Source organism: Acanthochromis polyacanthus, chromosome 18, assembly GCF_021347895.1.
Source record: "Acanthochromis polyacanthus isolate Apoly-LR-REF ecotype Palm Island chromosome 18, KAUST_Apoly_ChrSc, whole genome shotgun sequence".
NCBI lineage: Eukaryota > Metazoa > Chordata > Actinopteri > Pomacentridae > Acanthochromis > Acanthochromis polyacanthus.
In genome coordinates this window covers 32,220,132-32,241,154 of record NC_067130.1, presented here as the reverse complement: position 1 = coordinate 32,241,154, position 21,023 = coordinate 32,220,132, and the positions used below count along the sequence as shown (strand labels likewise).

Here is a 21,023-nt window from a genome sequence, read left to right as displayed (position 1 = left end):
TTTTTCTCATTTTATGCGGAAATTGTGAAATCAAGCGGGACTCGCATATTTCTCTTTTTTTTCGTGGAAATGTGAGATTCTTGCGGGAATTATGCGCTGTTTAGCGGGGATTATGCGGCCTTTTGGGAAATAATTGACCCCCGCATAATCAGCGGCATTTTGGTGATTAATGCGGGAATTCATGTGATCGCATAATCCCGTTTTTCTGGAGGGTCTAAATAAAGGATAATTTCATTAAACTCAAAGTCACACATTTAGTCTTATTCTTTGAGCTACTTGGTGAGGTTTTAGGAGCAAGTCAAGAACAAATACAAAAACATTCAAACTTAAGTGCATTTACTGAAGAAGTACGGCTTTATCAGTCTCTGTTTTAGGGTTCTATTGATAAATAAAGGCCAATAGAACAATGAAGTGGGTTTGAAACCCCAGAATTATCCCTGAACTATTTCAATAACCTAAAATCCTTCTTTGTATTACAGACATCTGGACTCTACATTTACCCACCTAAACCGAGCTGACAGTTTGGAATGAACTGGAGCGTAAAGTGAAGGAAAAACAACCAACAGATGCTCAGAATAAGAAGGAAGTTCTTCAGGACTGTTGGAAAACCTAGTAGGAACCTCAGTACATAACTCAGCGTCTTGATGTCTTCGGTTTTGTTGAATAATGTTGAAAATACATAAAAGTCCGTATTAAGACTGAACTGAATCCAACATTTCTATCTAAACAACCTTCATGTGGGTGAAAATGCTGTAAAATGCATCAGAAAACAGTGAATAAAACACAGATTCCCAAAACACACTGTCTCACTTCAACTTTATTGGACACAAAGTCAACAACAACAACAACACGTTTCAACACAACACACGTTTATGATTCAACCTGCTCTGTGTAACATCAAGGGAAGCTCATATACATGCAGTACTTCACTTAAATATGTAGACTGAGGTTACTGTAAACAATAAATACAGAAAACTAAAGCAGGAGGTCCTTAGCGATCACACCGAGTACGAACAAAACGAGGGAAAGGGAGCTAAAATCAGTAAAGAAAAAAGTAAAATCTTGACATGAAACAGCTTCTTAGTGTCAGAAATAATTGCAGATCAATTTGCAGCTTTGTGGATGTTTTCAGGAACTGCACCACTTGTTGTCTGATTTCTTTTTTGTTTATCCCCTGAAGGTACTTTTAGACATTTTGCTTCACTACCTCGACCACAGCAGCGGCTTTTTTTCTGGCTGGATGAGCCGATCTTCCTCACTTCTTACTTACTCTTCAGCTCTCCCTTATTTTTTCTCACCCTCCCTCCCCCGGGAGGCTGCCAAAAACATCTTCTCGCAAACCGTTAAGGGTGGCGGAGAAAACGAAAGATTAAGATCTCAGAGCTGTCAGGAAGCCGTCGGACCGGACGTGTTTGTGTGCGTGTTCTCAAAAACCCTCCCGATGAGACGTCGGATGTTTTTTTCTTTTATAAGAGAGGAAGAACTTGTGAAAAGCTTTGACACACTCGGGCTTACAGGTGTGTAACGGTGTTAGAAGCTTTCTGACAGCACTAATGAAACTGACAGAGGAAGGACGGACGAAGAAACACGGACGCAAAAGCGAGGGAAGAGCCGCACAACATCACATTTGATTTATACTTTATATATAACTCTACATAATACTCTCTGCATAAAACTCTGCTAAAGCTAAAATTTAAACTCGAGACCAACATTTAAGGGATAATGTGCAAATATGTGTCATCAACCGTGAAGAAAAACGCATCAGTAAGCTAACAGCGCATCGACTGCAAAAACAGAATGTTGTTAAGCTGCTTTTTAAACAGATGTTTAAACAGATGTTCCTCCTAAAAACGATGGTTCAAGCCTGGTTCTACTCCTGTTGTTTGCTAGAGACTAATCAGTTCTAAGAAATGAGACAAATAATAGAAATCTGTCCCTTCTAGAAGCCTTTCTTCAGCTATTTTTATTGTTATCGTCATTTTGGCTTTTTAAATTAGGCCCACTGATACTTCTAGTTGAAAGCAAACTTCTCAATTTCCAAGCAACTTGACAAAAAAAGTCCCTAATAGTTTGAAAAAAAAAAAGAGCTCACACAGGTCTTATTATTGATGTAATTTCACTCCTCTGAAGAACTAGTCGGTGCCAGGCAGACGGCCAGCAAACCGGATCAGAGCTCACTGTACAAGATGAACACACTGCATACATTACTTCAGCTGAATGTGGACATTTTTAATTCCTAAAAGACACATGAATGAAAGAGAAAAGCTGCAGGAAGAAGAGAAGTTTTCACATCCATGAGGCGAATAGAAAGCGTCATCGTCTGCAAAGAAACAAACAATCCTGCAGAAAAATGGGAGTTTGGAGAATTTCTTTCACATGTTCGAACCTCCAGGAGGTTTTTTAGGCCCAGAGAAAGAAAGATAACAAAGAAAAGGCAGACATAAGTGGCATAAAGATGTGGTTCATTGGGGAGTTTGGACTTTTTGTGGGAAAAAAAACAACAACACGAGTTCTGCAAGTTTACCTCTAAGGCTGAATAACGCTGATTTTCTAATGTACATACAGGTCAAAATCAAGATTTAAAGGACTGCATACTATGAAAATGCACTAATTAGACTGATATTAAGAGAGACCAATGCATTATTAAGCATTATTATGGCTAATCAGTGCATCTAATGGGAACTAAACTGAGCTGAAGTCGCTTCTTTTTGATTCCTGTGATGATCAGTGCTTCACAGCATCCAGTTTAATTATCCAGAATAACATCCCTGTGTCCCCTGGTGACTTTTCTTCATCTCTGCACTGCTTCACCTGCAGCATCTAAAGGCTTGGAGCTTTTAGGACGAGCAGCCTGAAGTGAGAATGTGTGTTTAACAGTGAAAATACACTTGGGTGCAAACACATCTGTGTGAAGCTCAGAGGATGGAAAAGCTCTGAAAGGTGTGACAGAAGTAAAGGCAAAGTACCCACACACACTCACATTTATGCAGTTTGAAATGTGGAAAGCTTGTAGTGGTCGGAGCAGGAAGTCACCACAAATGATTGAGTCCAGCAAAGAAAAGACGGAAATTTACACGTAGCCTCCAAAATAAACACAACTATGTTTTAATCAGTGTTTCTGCAAATTAAATCCTCAAATTACTGCGATATGTAGAAAACAATTAAAATGTTTATATAGAGAATCGGAATAAACTAAAAACTAGACGAGAAGCCAAATGATTGCAACTACTTGAGAAGTGTGACGTCCAGAAGAACAGCAAATAAATAAGAATGTCAGGATGGAAGGGTCCAAAAACACATCAATGCAAATCAGAATGTAAACAAGCCTTCTGTCCTCACAGTGGAGGTGAAACTCAACCCAAACCTGAGCCTGAGCTGGGTTTTTACCTCTCCGTACCACTGATCAGATCCAGCAGGAGAATTCAGAACCTGCTTCAGAGCCAAAAACCCTCCACAGGCCCAGGTCTGTCAGTGGAGATGAGGTGGAGCTCAGACCATGAAGCGATGCTCTTTGCCGTCGTGGGCCATCAGGATGACGTTGCGGTTGGAGGTCCAGATGAGTCGGGCCAGTTTCAGGTGGTTCTGGGAGCCCGGAGACGCCGGCTGGACCGGAGGAACCTGGTAGGTCTTAATGCAGCGGAGCTGAGGAGCCGAGTTCAACATGCCGATGCTGCCCAGCAGACTGGTGTTCATCTGAAGACCAACACATCAACGTTATCTGTCAGTACTGGGGTTAATCAGACTGTGAGGGGAAAAACCTGGAAATGAACCGGCAAAAACATCACAATACTGTACAACTAATGAACTAAAGCACCTCAAACCTGGACAGTAACATACCAAACTGTAAAACATCTTAATATTAGTGTCAAAATTCAGAATATTAACCCACATCGCCAAAAACTTGGAGAATAACAAATAAACCGTCACAGGCCTCAAGATGAACACAAAACTGTCAAAAACCTAAATGTTTACACAAAAGAGACAAAATCCTGGACATGAACACACAAATGTGACAAAAAAACTGATGTAAGACACAAAAATGTCAAAATCCCAGAAATTAAAACTAAAAAATGTCAAAAGCCTCGAGTTTAACTCTCAGAAACCTCAGAAACCTCATCTATTAGCAGACAGAAGGGAAACCCCGGATACTGGATCATAACAGTGTCAGAATCCTGAATATTAACAAACAAAAGTGACACAAACCTGGATACGAAGACACAAAGGTTTTAAAACCTGAAAATTAACACAAAAGCCTCAAAATGCAGAATTTTAACAGAAAATGTGTCAAAAAAAACTGATTTAAGACCCTTGAGTGTCAAAAACCTGAATATCAGCATTCTAAAGTGTAAAATCCTAGACGTCAAACAAAAGTGTCAAAAACCTGGAAATGAACACACAACAGTGTCAGAAACCTCATATTACCAGACAAAAGTGTAAACCTTTTAACATTAGAACACAAAAGTGTCAGAATTCTGGATATCATCACTAAAGTGTCAAATCTGAGATAATCAACAAAACAGTGAAAAACCTAAATATTAACAAACGCATCAAAAACTTAACATGAACACACAAAAGTGTGAAAAACCTGAATATTAATGAGCAACATTTTAGTACATCTGGAGTTCCACTGAAAAACTACGTCTACACATTTATAACTCTATTACTATTTATGACCACGTATGATAATAATTACATTTTGACTCAGTATTTTCTAATAATGCTTTTATTTTTGGACATTTTTCTATTTAGATTCATTTCATATTTTTGTTGTTCTATTACATTTTGTTTTGAAACATCCATTTAAAAAAATTCTCCATAAATAAAGATTTTTGTTGTTATTAACGCTGATGAAGACGTCTGCTGCAGTTTAACCCCCGAGACCTCCGAGTCCAATGACGACGGCCTGAAACTGGACACAGACACAGTGTGTGTGTGTGTGTGTGTGTCTGTGTGTGTTGTGTGTTGTTGTGCAGCAGAATCTAGATGGTTTCCTGAGACGCCGCTGCCCCTCCCTCCAACACACCGACAGAGCGTCTGCCAGCTCATTACCACAGCAGCCGTCCTGCCGGCAGCTAGCAGCGGTTTATGCTTACAGTAATGCCATTAGCATGTGTGTGTGTGTGTGTGTGTGTGTGTGTGTGTGTGTGTGTGTGTGTGTGTGTGTGTGCGCGCAGACAGTCGTGTCAGAGGTCGTAAAGACCTTTCATTCAAAATAACAGTTCTGGGAAGCAGATAAGAGGTGTGTGTGTGTGTGTGTGTGTGTGTGTGTGTCTGTCTGGGTGTGTGTTTATCGTTTACACATGTTGTTGTTTATTTAGATGCTAACGTGTGTTTGGTTTGTGTGATTAAAAAATATCCAGCTTGTGTTTGAGCAGCACAAAGTGGGAACACACAAAAGTGTAACAATCATTTTATGAACCTAAAATAGTGCTTAAAAAACCTGGATATTAACACTATCAATACTATCAAAGAAATGGGACATTAAGACAAAACAGTGTCAAAAACCTCAATTTAAAACACAAACATGCTAAAAACCTGGATACTATGCGATGAAATCCAAAGTGTCTGTTCTTCATGACATGATTAAATCCATGAGGTAAACCAGAAGTAGTCATAAATAACCATAGGAGGTTCTGTTACTTTCCCAGAGTTCACTGTTACTGAGAGTTTCGTACCTGCCAGAAGGAGATGTGGCTGTCGGCGTTGGAGTAGGTTGCTAGGTAACGGCCATCAGGGGCGAACGACACCGCTGTGATCGGACCTTTATGTCCGTGGATGTTCTGCAGAGAAAAGAGACGAATCAAACGACTTCCTGCAGGAGATGAGCTCAGCTGTTAACAGAAAAGTCCTTTAACGGTTCTCTAGTGGGGCTGAAACTAACGACGCCTCGACGAGTCGTCTGAGCACGATACGTCATCAAAAGCAGAAGTGAGCGCGCAATACAACAGAAATTCCTTTCCGACCGGAGCGCGGAACATGGACGAACGGATGTCCGCGTTCTATCGTAAACATGGATGTCAGCGTTTACTATACAGCTGTATCTAAACGTGGAAGTCTGCGCTGCAGCATGCAGACATAATACATGCACGATGCAGCGCCGACGTTCGTCCGTGTTCCGCGCTCCGGTCGGAAGGTGATTTCTGTTGCATTGCGCGCTCACTTCCGCTTTTGATGACGTATCGTGCTCAGACGACTCGACGTGTCGTTAGCTGGAGCCCTATTCTCTAGAAACGTTTTCTTTCAAATTAAAGCTTTTTTGTGGGGAAAAAAAACAACTTTCAGCAAAAAACAGTGAAATGAAGCAAAAACAAGAAGGAGGCTGAATGCTTCAACTGGAGAAAAGAAATAATCAGATGTGGGTGCAAAGGTGAGTAACAACTGGTGTGATTTTAATCATTAATGAAGTATAAACTGATCAATACTTTGATCAGAACTGATTTGGATTTAAATGCAGAAGAAGTTTCTCTGAGAAAGTGTTAAAAAACTTTGACATAAAGAGTAAAAATATTTAAAATTAGCATATAGAAATGTTAAGTCTGGACACAACACCAAAAGTGTCAAAACCTCTGTACTAACACAAAAAAGAGAAAAAAAACCCTTGAGATCTATCACACAAGTGTTAAAAGCTGCACATTAATGAGCAAAAGTGTCAAAAACTTGGATTTCAACAAAGGGTCCAAAAATTGGACATTAATGAACAAAGCTGTGACAAACCTCTAAATTAACACGTTAAAATGTCAAAAAGCAAGATATTATGTAAACGAAAGTGTCAACAACCTGGATATTAACACAAAAATAATTTTAACCCTTTACGCTTCAGTGCGTCGTAGGTGTACCGCCGGCGGTACACCTACTAATTTGCATAGGAATTTAAAGAATGTCCGACGGCTGCAAACACGATTATACAAACACTATACGCCGATGGAAAGCTTAGATTCTCATGAATCCGCCGGTATAAACCACTTTCAGATGCGATTACTACAGCGGGTGAGAAAAACACATTTGTCCGACAAAAACGAATATCCATCCATCCGTTCTCTATACACGGCTTCAACGCACACAGCGCGACTCACATTTCCGGGTTCATTATTACACACAAAAAAAAAGATTCCACAAAAAACGGTCATAATCCAACCTTTTACATCAGATGACACAAGCCAGGAAACTATTTTGTCCAAAACATGTCCTGAAGTCGTATAAAATCCCTGAATCGGTCATTTTCAAGGAAATGCACCTCGTGATGCCCGTCCAATATTCCCCGTATTTTTCGTAATTTTTTTATTTAAAAATAGAATATTAGCGATTTTTTGTACTGAAAACGGCTGGAATTGACTGAAGCTTAAAGGGTTAAATAACAAAACTGTGAAAAACCTCGATATTAACACATGAAATTGTCCAAAAGCTGCATATTATGTGAATGACAGTGTCAAAAACATGGACATTAACATGCTAAAGTGTCAACAAACTTGGATAATAATGCAAAAGGTGACAGAAAACTGGACATTAATGAACGAAAGGGTCAAAAAACTGGATATCAACACAAGAATGTCAGAAACCTCTATATTAACACACTAAAGGCTCAAAGACCACGACATTAACACACAGAAGTGTTCAAATCCTGGATATGAATGAATGAATGTGTCAAAAAAAGTGTCATAAGTCAACAACACCCATATTTTTCTTGGGGTATGTCAGTCTGTGCAGCACTTAACCCACAAAAACGATCCATTCCATCAGTTTGTTGGGTAAAGCAGAGTTATTGTTTTACAGCAGCGGCAGCAGGCTGAACAAAGCACCACTTTAAGCTATCAAAGTGTTTTTATCCAGAAAAAGAACCCCTGCAGTGTCTGTGAAGCAGCTCCAGATCCTCCCTCATCACCCTCAGCAGCTACAACGAGACTCTTCCAGGCGGTTCGTCGTCAACAGCTGCAGCTTCGACGCCACTTCAATAAACTCTGTGATAAAGTGCGATAAGCCGCAGACTAAAAACAAATTTCAGGTCCAAACTCGTGGCGTTTGGTCGGGACGAGATAATTCCATCAGATGAGTGGCAGCTTCTGGTCCAACAGATGCTGCCGCTCGCCTCCAGAACTCAGGGGACAGAATATATCGCCGCGCGTAACGCAATAAACCGTCCCACCAGATGCAGGCTGTGTAACGCAATAAACGCCCCCCTAGAAGAGCCGCCGCCTGCAAGTGGGATTACAAACTCTCACCTCCAGATGAGATTAAGACGCGTCGCCTCGGGCAGCGAGACCCTCAAATAATAACCCGTCTGTGGCGATTAGAGCTGGAAAAAAAAGTAATAACACAATGAAATGAAAATTTCATCTTTTTAATTCGCTCACTCCCTCCTCCTTTTAGGGCAAATCCTATTAGATTCCAGCAGTTTTGGCTGAGAAGAAAAAAAAAAAGCTGAATTATTTGGATTTCTTTCCAACCATCCGTCCCCGTTTTTCTTTCACCTTCTTTCCATCCTTCACCTTTGTCTTTGTCCTCCATTGTTTTCTCTTTGGAGACATCCCAAATCTCATTTCCAATCAGCCGTTAAAGGGAAAAATGATCAGAAGGCCAACGGAGTGGAGACGGAAAACAATCATCAGCTCAAACTAAAGAACCCTGAAGGAGGAAACACAACAGAAAACATCCAGTTTCTAAGAACCTTAAACACCCTTTTAAAAATCTGTATTCATTGGAATAAGTTGGTTGATTAATTTGCCAAACATGGACACTGCAGTGTCTTCTTGATGGCAAAAACTTCTATACTAACACATGAAAGTGTCAAAATGAATGAAGTGTCAAAATCCCGGATATTAACATAATTGAATACTAATGAACGAAACTGTGAAAAATCTGGATAAACCAACAACAACCAACCAACTTTACCATCTAAACTGCTGTTTGATTTTTGTGGATCTTTATGAATTCCTTTGACAGCCAATGAACAGAAGATTTTCATTCTTCCAGTCAACAGACTATTCCAAAACACATAAAAAATGGACATTCAGAGCTTCTGTTTCTGCTCTGCGGGTTGAATTTGATGCTTATAAAAAAACCTTTCATATTATTTAACAATTCAATACAACTATTAATTGATAAATGAAACAAAGAAACAGCAGAGAGAACTATTAACAGGAACTAGGGATGCAAAATGTAACTATTTCTGTTAATCAATAGTCAATATCAGTGCATACAGTAGGTCCTCGGTTTACGATGTCCTCGACTTACGGCGTTAAATGGTTACGTCGCCATCTTCCATAAATGTATTAAGAAAGTCTTGTTCCATCATTCTGAAGTACGGCGTTTAAAAAAATTTGGGTGGGAACTAGTTGGCAAGCGGAGCGGATGAATACATCGTGACATGGCGCTATATGAGGAAGAAAGCTTTTTTATATTCGCCAGTTGTATGCCACATTGGACTACATTAGTTTTCTTTTGTTTGTGTTGTTTTTGGAAACTTTTGTCCTTCATTATGGCTCCCAAGTGTAAGTCAGACTCTTCTGATGGCAGTGCTTCGAAGAAGAGGAAAGCCAGTGACATCGGTACTTATGTACACAAGAGTTCCGCCTCACAGTAAAAAAAAAAAATCACCTTACGTTGCGCCGTAAGAACCGAATATTGACCTAAGACCCCTGTAATCGATTAATCATCAACACAAATGAAGCCCAATTTGCGGCATGTTGGTAGAACTACTTTAAATCAAATAGATAATACTGATCATAAGACTCATCGGCTGCTTAATCAATCATCTCATCGTCAGATTCGCTAGAAGTCATTAACCACCCCAGAGGTCTTTGTCATGGTGCCCGTTGACTTTTTACATGTTTAAAATTCATGTCTTGGTTGTTCCTCCAAATTGTTGGTAGGTTCCTGGAATCACCAATAGATTTTTATCAGACTTTTGTTTGAGACTTATTAAGGACAGGACAACACAATTTAAAACTATATATTTGTACATGAGTTTATGAACGAACCACTTAAAAACAAGGAATTTAAATCAAATTAAAATGAACTACAATTTATTATTTCTGCATAATTTAATCGAAAAATCAGAAAATGGAACTGTCTTTATTATTCATAGGAAGTCGGGATGCAAAGTTTTACTCATTTTTCAATCAATAATCAATCAATCGTCAACACAACTAAAGAACAGAAGGTAATCTGTGGTATGCTAGTGAAACTACTATAAACCACAAATACCCAGAAACATTTAACAAATCCGTGGATCCAGACTATAAGCCGCATCGCAGCCAAAATCTAATCACTTGGTCCTTGTGTCATTTCTGATCTTCACTTGAGTAACGGTGCGAACAGACCGAGACCAGCCAACACTCATCGTCGCATAACTCCATTGCGTTCCTTTGCGGAATAATACTTGTTGTACACATGTACTCTAGGCTTTAGCGAGTTTAATAATAAACCAGTTAATAGCAATATCAAATTGATAATCAATATACTAGTTTATTAGAAAGAAAGCTTATGATTAAGATAGTAAACAAAGCTGCTAAAGTGCACATTAAAACAGTTTTATAGACGGAGGGCAGGTTTGTAACAGCATGCTGAGAGGTCTGTGAATGAATTTCTACATTTAATTATATTTACAGCATTTAAGAAGATTAAGATTTAAATACTGTCTTGACTTTGCAGGGATCTGACAACAACGTGGTAAAAACACAAAGTCAAAACAGAAATAAAAAGCCTCCATAGAGAGAAACAGGAGTCCAGCTGTTTAATGTGCATTAAACATTGATGCTTTCATATATATTATGATCAGTGTGTGTGTGTGTGTGTGTGTGTGTGTGTGTGTGTGTGTGTGTCACAGTGCACTGCATACCAAATCAATCAGCCTATCAGAGAGCAGTGAAGCAAACTGAAACCATTTACAGCACTCTGTACCTCCATACACCTGACGCCTGGGGACTCCACTGTGTGTGCTATTCAGTGTGTGTTTGTGTTTTTGTGTGTGTTTGTGCATCACACAGATGCTTCATCCCAGTTTATTTTCCCATCTCCTCTATGCCAAGACTGACAGCTCATAAACCCCGCCTCCTCTGAGAACGTCAGCCAACAGAAGTCTTTTATTCACAGGAAGTTGACTCATAATTTTTTATTCCATTTTTTGAGATTGCATTTCTGCTTCCACCATTAGGAGGCGCTATAACAGCAGAGTCTAGTCTGACCAAACTTACAAACATCCATTAAACCACCTGCTTTGGTTTTATTCAGCGATGACATCAAACATCTATAGTTCTGAAAGGTTTGGCTACTTGGACCTGCCTTCTGATTAGCATGATGGCAGCTTTTTGCTAACACATGTGGAAGACCAGTAAGCAAAGGGCTGCATCTGACTGAACTACACAACATTAAAACCACTGACAGGTAAATTTACACAAAACAGCAACAGCAAACCCTCTGTTCACCATAACTGCTGTTTTCTATCATGGTAAATAAAAGACACTAAGTAGGGATGCACATCATTAGCGTTGGAAAACGTACAATTCTGTTGGAAAATATTAATAATAATACAGATAAATTCTCTACAATGAGGTGGAAGAGGCACGAGAAACTGGCCAAAATATCGGCATGTTGGTAAAATCCAATAAAGTGGAACCCTCAACTTAAGTATCATAAATCCAAAGTCTTGGTGCAATGAATGGATGAAACCATGTGCTTGGCTAAAGACCTAAATAAGCAGTTAACATCTTGCACCCAGTCTCCACAGAATTACAATCCTCTACAGCTGAACTGCAATCCAAATAACACTTTAAAATGTAATTTCGTTTTGAAATGAACGTAATTTGTGAGTTGTGACGCAGTTGGAAACAAAAGGCTGGGCTTTCGCTCAGAAAACCATAGTTGAGACCATCAGTCACAGAATTAAATTACGTTTTCTGTTTACTTTTGTTTTTAACTCACTTTCTGGTTCAGTTTAATCACCAAAACCATGTGGTTTGGTTTAACAAATTATCCCACTTTGTTCTGCAGCTTTACATGTTTGAAGTTGGTTAAGTGTCTGCTCCAAAACTGCTTGGTTAGAGATTGGAAAAAAGTCATGGTTTGGGTTAAAATAAGAGTCTTTCGCTACATATCTGAAGCATTTTCTCCATTTTTTGGGTTTCTGGGAAAGAGGCAAGGGAGGACGACCACCAAGACACCTATGACTCCCTCCAGAAGTTGGGAAATGGTAGTATTCACAAAAATGTTTTACGGATGCTTAACCCTTTAAGCTTCAGTCAATTCCAGCCGTTTTCAGTACAAAAAAATCGCTAATATTCTATTTTTAAATAAAAAAAATTACGAAAAATACGGGGAATATTGGACGCGCATCGGGAGGTGCATTTCCTTGAAAACGACCGATTCGGGGATTTTATACCGACTTCAGGACATGTTTTGGACAAAATAGTTTACTGGCTTGTGTCATCTGATGTAAAAGGTTGGATTATGGCCGTTTTTTGTGGAATCTTTTTTTTTGTGTGTAATAATAAACCCGGAAATGTGAGTCGCGCTGTGTGCTTTGAAGCCGTGTATAGAGAACGGATGGATGAATATTTGTTTTTGTCGGACAAATGTGTTTTTCTCACCCGCTGTGGTAATCACATCTGAAAGTGGTTTATACCGGCGGATTCATGAGAATCTAAGCTTTCCATCGGTGTATAGTGTTTGTATAATCGCGTTTGCACCCGTCGGACATTCTTGAAATTCCTATGCAAATTAGTAGGTGTTCCGCCGGCGGTACACTGAAGCTTAAAGGGTTAAAGTGTGTCCTCAATTTTCTTGATTTTTGGGAAAAAGACTAGTAAGGATGACCACCAAGACACATATGACGTCCTTCTGAATTAGTTACAAGGTAGTATTTACCACCATTCTTCACAGATTTGTGAAGTGTCTCCTCCATTTTTGTGGTTTTTAGAAAGACATAGTAAGGATGGCTACCAAGACAATTATGATTCTCTCCTGAAGCACGTAGGCGATGGTATTCGCTACTATGCTTGATAGATATTTGAAATGTCTCCTTCATTTTAGGGTTTCTGGGAAAGAGACCAGTGAGGACGGCCACCAAGACACCTATGACTACCTCCTTAAGTAGCTACAGGCTGGCATTAAACACCAGTCTTCATGGATGCTTGAAGCGTCTTGCCATTTTCTGCATTTTAGGGAGAAAGACGAGGAAGGACAGCCACCAAGACACCAATGACTTCCTCCTGAAGGAAGTACAAGCTAGTATTCACCATGAGGTTTCATAGATATTTGAATTGTGTCCTCCATATTTTTTTGTTTCTGGGAAAGACACTAGTTAGGACGACCACCAAAACACCTATGACTTCTTCATGAAGTAGATACAAGCTAGTGTTCACTACTATGCTTCACAGGTATTTGAATTTTCTCTCCATTGTCTGGCGTTTAGGGATAAAGACTAGTTTGGACAGCCACCAAAACACTAATGACTCCCTTCTAAAGAAGATACAAGCTAGTATTTACTAGGTGTCGCCTCCATTTTCTGGGCTACCAAGGCGACAAGTCCCTCCCCATCTTATATCTGATTGGTTGGTTGTCAAGGAGCTCCAGTGAAGCAGTAAAATACATGCTAAAGGTGCGCTGATTACAAACAGTGTTGTGGTTATTGGTTTCAGGTTTTGTGTTGTTGGGTGTGTTTTACTTCCCTCCGTTGTCTGTGTTTCCCTCCTCTTTTGATTGCATTTTTTTGGTACAGACAAACGTAGCCGAGAATGAAGGTCAGCTGTATAGGAACATAATTTTCTAGAGACTGGGTTTACTATAGTGGTTTTATTCTGGCGGGACGTTCACCAGGAAGTACAAACTGTGAGGCAGAATTTCAGCTTCAGGATGTTTCAGTGGATACAGGAGGAAAGAAAAATGCAGAAAAAAGAAAGATCAGTCAGATTGTTTCTTTGTGTTCAATTAGTAGAGACTCAGTAGAGTCTGTTAAAGAAGGAGAGCTAGCAGCTGGACGCGCACACACACACACTTATACAAACACACACTTACACACCGTAATGCTGCTGACAAAGGGCTGTTCACGGAGGCTGATCAAAGCTGTGGCAGATGGTCATGCAGGCACTAGCTAGCTATGGTTGAAAACACACACACACTCACAACGATGGATTATGAACAAAAATTCAACCTCATTACTTCCATTTCTTCTTCTCTTTATCCTAAACTTCCCATTTAAAGAGCCATAGAGTCCATCACCTTGAACCTTGTCACTAATACCAACAGTCGCCCCTATCAAGACACAAAGGTTTAAATCAAACTGCTCTTTTTGGGTAATAAATGTGCTGCTGACTGAAGATCAAGATGTTAGTTACTCAAAAGTTGCGAGACTGGTTAGGTAAGTTTCTTTACATTATTTTCAAAAAAGACAAACTGACACCTGACGTTTAAAGTCTAGAACAGGCAAATATTAAATAGATTTTGGATGAAGCATCACCAATAAGAAAACTAACAGAACATTAAGTAGGAATAAGAACATGCTTCGAACAACAGTAATAACATGGTTCTAACAGCCTTTTTTTCCACTTAGTGTTGTGTGTCAATACAGTAGCTTGGTGTACAATGAGTAGAACTGGTGACCAAGATAAGAAAATTACAGGTTACAGAACAACTTGTTCCTTTTAGGAAAATAAATATTGGTCCAAAATTCTGCGAAAACTTCAACTTTGAAAGTATTCTGTTTGTATTTGGAGGTTGTAGCTGGTGACAAGTCACATTATTAATCAAAATCAGATCAAAAACAAGCAACAACAACAACAAAAAAGGCTAAAACTCATAAAATCAATTCGTAAAACCAGAAAAAAGTGTAATAAGGTGCAAGAGGACAGCAACTTGTAAGATATAATCCTAAAATAAAATAAATCGGCAAAAAAACATTGAAAACACGAAAGATTTAGTGGCATTTAGCTGCACATCTGCTAATAACCACATTTGTTTCTTGTTTAATGTAGAAAATGCAGTAAAAAAAAAAAAAGCCAGATGCACAGATTTAATTACAGCTCCAAGAATAAATAAATTATAAGAAAGAGTGCTCTGCTATGACTGTAATGTTGCCTAAATGCTGATATGAGGTTTGGCCACCATTTCAAAGAAGCTAAAAGCTGATAAACATGTTTTTTTCAGCATGTTTTCTGGCTGAAGTCGACACTTGAAGGCAGAAATAACCATAAAGTGGCAGAATCAATACGAAGAATCAGACCTTAAAGATTTTGGACTCTATTAATTAAGACGTTATTTTACATTTCTATCCTGTAAAGACACTATCTATTAAATGTTAATTACACGCTGAAGTCCACATAAATGCCCGACAACCACACATACACTCGCTCCCAATCCAACCAGATGTTGGGTGAACCGGGCCGAGCTGTTATCAGATATAAATGACCCCCTCCACCAGACTAGACTGCTCAGGTTACTGCCAATCAATACGCTGCAAATTACCAACGCACACACAAGAAAGCAGCGACACACAAGCAAACACAAACGTGGCCTCAGACAAAAACACCACGAACAGAGTCGTGGCTTCATCATTAATCAATTACAGAGGGGAAAAAAAGTCGAAGCTACAGAACTCGTCTCCTCCTCCTCTCTTTTCTTTCCTCCTCCCATCTTGTTTACTACTCTCATTCACACCCCGCTATTTTTTTCCTCTCACGTCTTCTTCTACTCTATTACAGGTGTTTCCTCATCATGGAAGAAGGAAAAAGTAAAGATAAAGAAGGAAGAGACTAAAGGAGATTGATTTGATGATGAAGGACTGGTGGATGGATGGATGGATGGATGGATGGATGGATGGATGGATGGATGGATGGATGGATGGATGGATGGATGGATGGATGGATGGATGGATGGATGGATGGATGTGGAAGAACTAGGTTGGTTGATGGATGGATGGATGGATGGATGAAATAGCAAATAATAGACAAAAATGGGTGAATAAACAGTTGAACAGCTGAAATGTATAACGTAGTCTGGAGAGACTGAAGGTTGGATGGAAGGAACATTGGTGGATTAACTGATTGAAGGATGGATCATGGATTGAATGAAGGGTTACGACTAACCAAACAGCAGAGCAGCAGAGATGCAGTTCCAAACTTACCTGGCATTTTCCAGTACGAACATCGTAGAGAGCCACTGAGCCTTGGCGAGCTCCAACGGCGATGCGATGACTGCGATCACAGTAACCAACCATGTAGAACCTGGACAGGTGGACAAGAAGACATTCATTAACATTCAACAAAGTGTAACTCAGTTAATCGGCAGAGAATGAAGGAAGATGTAACAAGACAAAGAACTGAATAACCCTGCTGTTACCTATAAGCACAACCAAACTGACATCAACTTAAATTTACACAAGTATTTTCTAGGATGGAATCACTGAAACACGTCGTCACAAAAAACAATCAAGCATTTTGGTTCTTTTATCGATTTTTTTTGAAGGTCCACTCGTCTTGACAGGATTTGGTCAAATAGGATTTTTTTTCAACTACATGTCTTGTCTTTCTGACTCAGACTTGTTTCTTCAGGTTCTTGATGGGTTTAAGTCAGGACTTTGGGGAGACCAGTCTATAACCTTCATTCCAGCCTGATGGAACCATTTCTTTACCCCGTCTGATGTGAGTTTGGACTCATTGTCTTGCTGAAACATCCAACTGTGTCCAAGATCAACCTTCTGCTGATGGTTTTAGGTTTTCCCAAAGAATGCGGAGGCAATCCTCCTTCATTATTCCATTTACTTTGTGTGAAGCTCCAGTTCCACAGAGCATGATACTGCCACCACCATGCTAAAATCAGGACCAAAATCAAACCAAAACCAGTTCAAAAAATGTTCAGAACCAGTCAAAAAACAGTCTGAAACCAGTCCAAAATTGAAACTGAAACTGGTTTGAGAAACAGTTTAAACCAGCCATAAAACAGTGAAATACCAGTACAAAATGGGGACAAAGCCAAATCTAAACTACTCCTGAAAAAGTCCAAGACCCGTCCATGCTTCTAGAGAAAGAACTTCCTTCTTCATGGATCCTCTCAGCTCATGTTGACGTAAAACCCTGTGGACACTGACAGCTGTGTTCCAGCAGCTTCTCATTCATTCAGACCTGCTTTCTGATGGTTCTTGGTTGACTCTTGACCATCCTGACCAATGGTCTCTCAGCAGCAGGTGATAGTTTGTGTTTTCTTCCTGATGGTGGCAGTAACAAAACTGGACCATGAACTTTATACTGACAAACACCGCTACGAAGAACAAAGCTCACATCTAGTACAGAAGTGTCTTCATTGTGTGATGTTGGGATGTTCATATATTTTCATGCTACCACAAACTGACTTGCTGCAGTTACTGATCTATCCTCCACACAGATTAAGCTGGTTCATCCACCAGTCTTCTGCCTGCGATTTGTCAACCTCTGACCTTTGACATCATCAAAGAGAGTCAGGGGTCAACTGGCCTTAACTCCTCCCACTTCACCCCCTGCTGACCTCATATGGAAGCAGCGTAGGGAGATAGGGGCTTGTTATCACTTTCTAAACACACTTACTTGCAAATAGCAGGGAAACACTCCTGCAGGCCTTTTTTCTTCACCAGAGAACCTTCAATACAGTACATGATGATGTCCATCACCTGAAGAAGAAGAGAAGAAGAAGGAGGAGACGACTCTAGTGTTGTAGTTTTTGGTAAAATAAGTAAGTTTGTCTCCTTTACTGGGTGTATTAACAGAAAACAAAAAAAAAAACATCTGGTTTGTTTACTTCAACCAGCAGATCCACGACATCTCCAGGCATCTTCTCGATCAGGATGTCGATCACTCGCAGGATCTCGGTTTTGGCTCTGGCCAGAGTCGTGGTGTGAACGTTTTGCTGCGACTGAGAATTCGCCTGGGCGGCATTGAACCGATGAACCTGGAGAACAAAAATGTATTTCTGTTAACACTGAAGCGTATGTCTTAGCTAAGTTTAAAATTAGTCATTCCAACTGAAAACAATTTCAGATTCCATTCAAAATATTTATAGTTTATGATTGAAAAAACAAGCAAATTAGAGATGGCCGAGCAGAAGAAAACCCAGATGATTAGAGATGGAATAACTTATTTGTGGAGGACTTTCTGAAGCTGCCGTTCAAATGTTGGTAAAGATATCTGAAAGTTTTCATCTCACCTCTCTGGCGATGGTGGTGATGAAGGCCGGAGGTCTGGCGGTGGCGATCAGAGAGAGGGCATGGCGGGCAGAACGAGCTGAATCTGCCGGAGGATTGAGCGGCAAACCCATCGTGATGCTTTGGAAGGTAGAGAGCAGAAAAGACATCTAAGTCAAAAACCCTGAATCCGAAATACAGACAGAAACGGAAAATTCAGAAACAGAGAAAGAAAAAACTGAAGGTAAGACAGAAAGAACAAGGAAGAGTAACATCCTCTGTTGCACTTACTGCAACTAGATAAAAACTTCAACCCTGACATAAGTTTAGCATTAAACTGAAATTACTGCCTCACTGTTGGACGTCCCAGCTGGCAAGCTAAGCTACAGTTGATGTGATGTTTTGTAGACGTAATTATCATGTGGTTTCTTGAGTTATCGTAAACAAGGTGTTTCATGAGGTCACGTTGGTGCCAAATTTGAGGAAGTTCCCTCCGGGTGTTGAGACCTCTTGCTCATGAACCTGAAACTAAATGGACTCCAGCCTTAAATAATAAAATCTTGAGTCTGACAGAAATAAAATTCAAGGCGGCTCAGAATAATGAAGTTTTTCTGAAAAACATCAGGGAAAAAAAACGTAGCAAACTTTACTGAAACAACAACAGAACAGAAGAAGTGAAAGACGTGACTTTATTGTCCTAAAAGTCACAAGTGAGATTCAAATGTTGGCGACAAGATCAAGATCAGTATTAGATCAAGACCAGAATTAGACCTAGACCAGAATTAGACCAGGCCAAGACCAGAATTAGACCAAGCCCACACTTAAACCAAGACAAGACCAGACTTGGATCAAGTTCAAGATCAGAACTAGACTACGATCAGAATTAGATCAAGATCAGAATTAGACCATGATCAGAATTAGACCACAATCAGAATTAGGTCAAGACCAGAATTAGACCACGATCAGAATTAGGTCAAGGTCAGAATTAGACCACGATCAGAATTAGACTATGACCAGATCAAGACTAAATTACATCAAGACCACAAACAGACCAAGACCATTTTAGCCCATAACCAGAATTATACCAGGACCAGACTTGCATTAAGACCAGAATTAAAGACCAAGATCAGACCTAGACCAGAATTAGACTAAGACCAGAAACAGATCAAAACCATTTTTAGCCCAAAACCAAAATTAGACAAAGACCAGAACTATACGAGAATTAAATCAAAACCATAATTAGCCTAAAACCTAAATTAGACCAAGAACAAACTTAAACCAAGACTAGACTTCAACCAAGACCAGAAACAGACCAAGACAAAGACCAAAATTAAACCAAGACCCAACTTCGACCAGGACCAGAATTAGATCAAGACCAGAATAAGTTCAATATCATAATTAGACCAGACCAGGATCACACTTAGATCAAGGTCAGGATAAAATCAAAACCAAACTTCAACCAAGATCAGAATCAGACCAAGACCACAATTAGACCAAATCAGGACCAGAATTAGACCAGGACCACAATTGGACCAGGACCACAATTGGACCAAGACCGCAATTAAACCATGACCAGAATTAGAGCAGACCAGGACCAGACTTTGACCAAGACCAGAGTTCAACCAAGACAACACATAGACCAGAATCAGATTAAGACCACAAAGAAATCAAGACCACAATTAAACCAAACCAAGACCAGTATTAGATGAAGACCAGATCAGACATGATTGGTTAATCCCACGGTGGGGATATTTGTCATGCAACAGCAGCAAAGGGAAAAGTGGAAAAACGGCGGAAACGTCTGTAGAAAAAATGAACAAAAAGTATACCTAGGTGTTGATTGTGCCACATATGGATACTCAGACGCTGCAAAGATTCCTCTGGATGTGGAAACAACAGCATTATATCACACTGATTAGAACGATGCTGAAGAAAATAAAGTTTATCTGCTGCAAACCTCTGTTTATGTTGGAGAGTCCTTTTTGGATTCTGTGCATTTATTCAGCAGCAGATTCAAGCAGGATTTACATTAAACTGAGTCCAAATCTCAGATGTGTGTTGTCATGGCAAATAGAGATATAATAATGCATATCTGCCCACTAAAGCTTCTTTCAGTCAGATATATTCATCGTTGGTTTGAGTCTTTTCACCAGATCTGCTGACAATAAGAAAAACACACAACATCAGCGGGCTTATCCTTGAAAGGGAGATTTTTTTATTTAAAGAAAAAAAACCTTAAGAGGCGGTGAGACATTTAAATGGAGCACTTGAGGGAGAGGCGAAGAAAACGAGATAAATCTGAGGAAAGCAGCGCAGAGATTGAGTCTTACTAATATATGGAGTGAAGAGATTAGCCAGCAGCTTATAATGTCAAGGCCGAGTCAATGGGAGCCATTCACCAGACCATGGCATAATGGACTCCCACAATGCAACAGGAATTAGACACACACACCCCAACAGCTGGCCGCACACGCCTCACTGTGTGTGTGTGCATGCGTGTTGGTGTGTGTGTGTGTGTGTGTGTGTGTGTGTGTGTGTGTGTGTGTGTGTGTGTGTGTGTGTGTGTGTGTGTGTGTGATGGAGAGAGAGCGAGCAACAAAGACGGAGAGGGCGAGCGAGGCCACCTTGTTAACAAACGACTCTGGGGAGGCCGAGGGGAGGCGGCGACGGCTGGACGAACGGCCGAGCTGCACGATCCATCTCCTCTGATTACCCACGGATACGCCAATTAATACCGGTAATATATCGGCAATACATCAGCAATATTGGAATGTTTAATTTCGCTCCGAGAAGGCGGCCGTAATTGGAAACAGTCACGGCGTTGATATAAGGCGACGGGAGAGCAAAGAGCTAATTGCACCAAGGCCCGCTGAGGTTAATAACC

General features: G+C 40.0%; 1 protein-coding gene across 3 annotated transcripts in view; it reads right to left on the bottom strand.

The window, feature by feature from the left end:
* Window positions 1–799: 799 nt before the first annotated feature.
* LOC110966005 (WD repeat-containing protein 7) overlaps window positions 800–21,023 on the bottom strand; it is a 125,599-nt gene continuing 105,375 nt past the window's right edge. For all 3 annotated transcript variants that reach the window (XM_022215222.2, XM_022215224.2, XM_022215223.2), the window contains 6 exons: window positions 18,163–18,280; window positions 17,758–17,907; window positions 17,547–17,629; window positions 16,112–16,211; window positions 5,676–5,780; window positions 800–3,693 (listed from right to left, as the gene is read on the bottom strand). In XM_022215222.2, the coding sequence (XP_022070914.1) occupies window positions 3,490–3,693; window positions 5,676–5,780; window positions 16,112–16,211; window positions 17,547–17,629; window positions 17,758–17,907; window positions 18,163–18,280 (760 nt within the window). In that variant the 3' untranslated portion in view covers window positions 800–3,489. The remainder of the gene's footprint in view (window positions 3,694–5,675; window positions 5,781–16,111; window positions 16,212–17,546; window positions 17,630–17,757; window positions 17,908–18,162; window positions 18,281–21,023) is intronic.